At 45.0% G+C, this 5,390-nt stretch overlaps 1 protein-coding gene across 1 annotated transcript; it reads right to left on the bottom strand.

Annotated features, from left to right (window-relative positions):
- Positions 1-1,135: 1,135 nt before the first annotated feature.
- LOC125515221 (cyclin-B1-2) lies at positions 1,136-5,390 on the bottom strand. Its single transcript, XM_048680661.2, has 4 exons — positions 5,183-5,390; positions 5,003-5,103; positions 2,114-2,211; positions 1,136-1,427 (listed from the first exon to the last, which is right to left on the bottom strand). Exons 1-4 carry the CDS (start codon positions 5,312-5,314, stop codon positions 1,327-1,329), a joined length of 432 nt encoding a protein of 143 aa, XP_048536618.1. The 5' UTR covers positions 5,315-5,390; the 3' UTR covers positions 1,136-1,326.

Here is a 5,390-nt window from a genome sequence, read left to right as displayed (position 1 = left end):
ATTAGTGCAGCAGAGTGTGGCGGCTAACGAAAGGTATTCGGGGGCACCAGCAACAGAAGCGACGGACCAACAAGCTGGCAATTTCTGGTTAGCCGATGAATTGTTCTCGACAGATTCCACCAGTCTTGTTGCCAAAATAAACTAGGAAAAACCTTCACCACAGAGTAGAGAAACAACTAACCAACCAAACGAGTCTTTTCTTTGTGGATTTTCCCTTTTTGAGGAGAGCTTGAAAGTGCCGGGAGCTTTGGTTAAGGGCCCATTCGGGAGCTCTCCAGCCCCTTGCTCCACCGACTCCTCCCGGGATCAGAGTTCACCTCTAATCGCTGGCAGGAAAGATGAGCAATGTGGATTAAGATCCTCGCGAAAAGCTACATGCTGGCTTCAGGTAACCGTCCAAAGACGAGGAAGATTGTATGGGCGCCGCCCAAGGAAGATTTTGTCAAAATCAATGTGGATCCAAGATAACAAACGAAGGTTCATGGCAGCAAAAGGAATGTCAGAATAGATACTGCACTTGATGTTTTATCAGCGGAAGCATTAGCACGGGCTGTTGTTGTTTGCTGAATCCCTAGGCTGCAACAGGATAACCGTCAGTTCAGATATCCTAAATGTCATTACAGCCATGCAAGATGAGATCCATTCTGCAGGGGGTTGCAGCGGCAATCTTCCTTCCTCTCCAGAGACTTTGCCACGGTGGAGTATGTTCATGAATACACAGAAGCAAACACTGTAGCTCACGAGTTGCCGTTCTTAGCAAAAATCATGATCCTGGGACTACATGTTTACATGACCCACCTTCCTCTATTGTACCTCTGCTTATCAATGATGTAACCCTGTTTATGCTGTTTATAAATGAATAAAGTTTTGAGGTCGATTTCAAAAATAATTTTTGAGGTTCCACAAAAATAAAAGGTTCAAGGTCAAAAAAGGAAATTACTCACAAAGCAGAGCAAAGAAGCCTGATGCTTCTTATAGCTAGACTAGAAAAAGGATATGAACCAACATGAAGATCCACTGGCCTTGCCTACAATAGACTGTCTACAGAGCAGGAATCTGAAAACCTGAAGCTGTGCTGGGCCAGATCAGCATTTTAAGTCTGTCAACATGAATAGAGTTGCCCAGAAACAACAGAGAACAGCAAGCAAATAAATAGAGGTCCAAAACTGAAAACACAGAGTCAGTACAATCGAAGTTAAGGAATTTCAAACTGATGCAATGCCAATTTAGTTCTCACGTTTCACAAATCCATGATACAGTCTAGTGACTGGTTATAGATGCTGGACGGGGAGCACGACGTATCACAAGACTAATACATGGGTGGAATCAATTGAAACTGGGGCAGATGGGCCCCTTCGACAGGCCAAGGCGAACCTCCATTCCGTGGTGCATGTCCGGTATGCGGAGGCTGTCAGAGTCTTGGGGCACTGCAGAAGTGGCCAAGGAAACAAGAACTAATTAACGCAAGCACCACAGAACATTTCTTAGCAATGTAAACGACACAAGGAAAGGGTTGGGAACTTGCACGGGTAAACTTTGCACTGAAAGCTATTTTCTCAAGTATCGCAGCATAACTCATAAGTGGAAGCACAGATGATAATTGATGTACAGACTGCACTCTTTGCCATGGAAACCATATGCCTGGCTAAGGCAGTTAAAACTAAGGGGCACAAGCTTGGTTGACAAAATTGTGGAACACTTTTTTGTTGGTTATTGATGAGATTCCTCAAAAATAGATCAAGACCCATTAGCTGCCTACCTTGTAAATATAGCTATAATAATGATCTCTGCAGGTATTATATATTCTAAATAAAGCACAAACTCTATGCTAGATGTAACTAGCGAGAAGTACAGAAAATTAGCAAAGAACCATTTTAATAAAACGTATCATGATTTCCCAAGAACTTTGTGTTCCAGGATCAAACCCCATCGGATCAATATAAATTTTACTCGAGTGCGTTCCACTGTGAGCAAAGAAGCTAATGCCCATAACAGCTTCCTAACTCCAACCAATCAATTCATAAGTCATAACTGGCAAGTTTGCACAAAAGCCTGCAGAGTTATGAAGCAGCAAGCAAAAGATTGATGGACAGAAAAGGATGGCAATCCTTACAGTTAAGGTAATCTTCAAATCCAAAATCATCCAAGGAACCTGTCATCGCCTCATATCCTAGCATAGATGATGGCAATGCACCTGGGGGCCTTTGGAACCTGGAAACACAGAAATCATCAATCGAACGTTTTTAATGCAAGGCAGCTGCGAAGTCAAAAGAGCTTATCGCCTATATATTTTTAAGAAAAAAATGAAGACAAGAACAAGCGACGTTCAAAAGTGTATAAACAAAATGGAAATCACTCTGGATCAACTGCTTTAACAAAAGCTTTAATTGACTTTGTCCAGGCTTTGCTAGAGGCTCAAGCCGGCCCTTACATCCCTAACCAGGTAATCGTAGGTATGTCATGTCTCTCTGTTTACTAATGTTTATGCTCTGAAATGAAGTTCATTTAGCAGTATCTAGGACTCTTACTGCCACTGGGATGAATTCGAGAATATCTTGTTTTCTTACAGCATTTTCGGTCTTTTTTTTATGATTTGATGATGTTGACCACTTTATCTTTTTCATCCTGAATCATATAACATATTATGTTCTGTACTATGATATAGGATGGTCAATTGCAATTGAGCTAGCAGCAGCTCATGGTCAACGTGAGCTTGTTCAAGTTTTATTTCCTAAGACAAACCCAATTAGATCTCTGCCAGTTTAGAGTGTTGATGGGATAATGAATACTGTGAGATTCCTGCATATGTGGAGATGTGATTGCTTTATTACTTCATTCTACCATATATAACCTATATTCCTGAAGCTGCATGATTCGTTTGTATCTCCTATTTGGAACGCAGTAATCCGTTATGTCGCATTCTACTTGACAGAGTGAAAAGTCAACCAGGATATATGCATACTCATGACCTCTGAACATGCATGGACCGACCCATTTCTTGATGTATTAGGGTGTGTTTGGTTGTAGAACCAAGTGGAATGGAATGTAATGGTTTCATTCTACTGGAATGGAATGGTTTCGTCTTCGTGTTTGGTAGAGCTAATGAGATGGAATGGAATGGTCCCGTCTCAGTGTTTGGTTAGAGGAGTAGGATTTAATACGTGCCACTAATTATTAAATATTTCCGAGTGCTAGTTCCAGTGGTAACATCATTTAGCAACTATATTAAATTCGTATCAACCAGTAATGGTACTAAGCACCAACAGAGGCGCATCATCAACTAGTAATAATTCGTATCAATCAGGGTTGAAGGAAGCGAGGAATTGATTTCTTGCGATGCTCTCGCTGTCAAATTCAGAAGTACTCGTATCAATTCAGGCAAATCAATCAACTAGTAGGAGTAATAACTAGTAGTATCAAGGTTGCTGCTCAGCAAGGAAATCGGCAAGTACCGACAGCAGCAACAATAGGAACAAGGCGCAGGAGAAGAAGATCCACCATCCTGTCGGGACGACGCGGCGGTCAGCCACGACGAGAGGAACAGGAACAGCGGCAACCGCGTCCTGCTCTCTGATGATGTTGCTCCGCTGGCTGCTATCCTGCCGCCCGTTGCTAGGTCGTAGCCACACCGCTGATAACTCACCGCTGGCACGCCGCCCGTTGCTAGGTCGTTACCAAGCTACTGCTGCATCCAATGAAAGAGGGGAGACGACGGGGACGCGAGGGACAGCCGGCGCCGGAGCGCGAGGTGGTTTGGTCGGCGGCGGCTCAGATCGAGAAAGGGAAAGGCGCAAGAGGGGGCGGCGCTGAGAGGGAGAGGCGCGCGACAGAGGTGGTTCCGCGTCGTCCGCTCGTTTTCGAGGAACTACCCGGTTCCGCATAAACACGGAATATGCCGTTCTCTGGAACGGATGGGTTCCAGTTGCTTCGACCAACTAAACACGGGAATGGGCCATCGGGACAGAACCGACCCATTACATTCCACTCCATGACAGAAACTAAACACACCCTTACTGAACCTTTGACTGTTTCCACTTTGATATCCATAGAAGAACAAGGCAATTAAACATGATAAATCGGGGAAATTGTTTCCCCCATGGAAGCCTATATTTTCTTCAGAAATTCAAGAACTGGTAAAAGGAAATACAATATCACGATTGGGAGGACACTGAATCCAGTCATGCAGGCAGTCTTTAGGTATTACCATACTAGGATGGCAGATGGCATACCTAAATAGATAATTATGTATGGAAATTTAGTTGGCATTTTGTTTAACCAAGTTTGCAAAGCTAACAGAGGAAATAATGCATATGCCTATTATTGAGGCTAACATTACTTCAGTTGTCCAACTGTAACACTTGCAGTTGCAGCCCTGTTGGAACCTGTCAAACTGGCCATGGGTTTTGCTGGAAGCCTGATTTATGTTCATGTTATCTTTATTTGTATGCATTTGGCTCAATGGTTTGCATAACCACCCAAACTGATGTGTCCTTGTATGCGTTCAGGGTTTTTTCATCACAGTTTTATTATGCATAATCTTCATGCTGCTGTCCATTTAGTATAATTTTCACTGAATCTTCTTGTTCCTTTGTTGGGCCAGAGTCTTTTATTTGTTTCTGACTGCAGTTGTGCACTCCACTAGAACTAGAGCTTACATTGGCATGCATTCCAGGTACAACTGATAAAGCAATATGCCCCTTGATGTGAGCCTGTACCGAAAACAGCAAGGCCTGCTGCTAGCTACAAGAGCAAACCCGTGTTTCAAACCTTTCTTTTGTTGTTGATGCCATCAAGAAAACAGCAGAGTTTGGCAAAGAGAATCCTACTTACGCATTTATCAAATCTACCAGTTCATCGCAATCTGACCCAAAATTCCTCTAGAGGCCCTCGAATTCCAGCGGCCAGATGATGGATGCCGCTGAAGCTGGCCAAAACCTAGAGCGGGATTCTAATTTCTCGGGAGGGGAAAGGAGGGGCGGCGGGGGAGCGAACGAGCTGGTACCTGGAGAGGATCTGGGCGTCGAGATCCCTGCGGATGTTGAAGGCGGATCCGTAGATGGCCTCGGTCCCGAACTTCTTCTTCTCCTCCCAGAACTTGTTCTCCTGCGCAAAACAATCGGATTCAGAGCTAGGGTTTCCGGCTCACGGGGGCAGATCGGGGAGGGAGGGAGGGAGGGTTTACCTTGTGGATGGTGGCCTGGACGGGATGCGCCGGCGCGAGGTCGCCGCGGACGCTGTCGTTGACGCCGAAGCGGAGGACGTCGTGGGTCTCGCCCAGCTCCTTCTTCGTCATCAGGCCGCCGCCGCTCGCCATCGCCGCTGCTGAGCCGCTTTTTTTTTCCCTCTTTCTCTCTCTGTTGTCTTGGGGTCGAAGAAAGGGAGGGGGAGCC

This window comes from Triticum urartu, chromosome 6A (assembly GCF_056163025.1).
Source record: "Triticum urartu cultivar PI428250 chromosome 6A, HENAU_Tu73, whole genome shotgun sequence".
Classification (NCBI taxonomy): Eukaryota; Viridiplantae; Streptophyta; class Magnoliopsida; order Poales; family Poaceae; genus Triticum; species Triticum urartu.
This window is presented reverse-complemented; position numbering and strand designations above follow the sequence as displayed.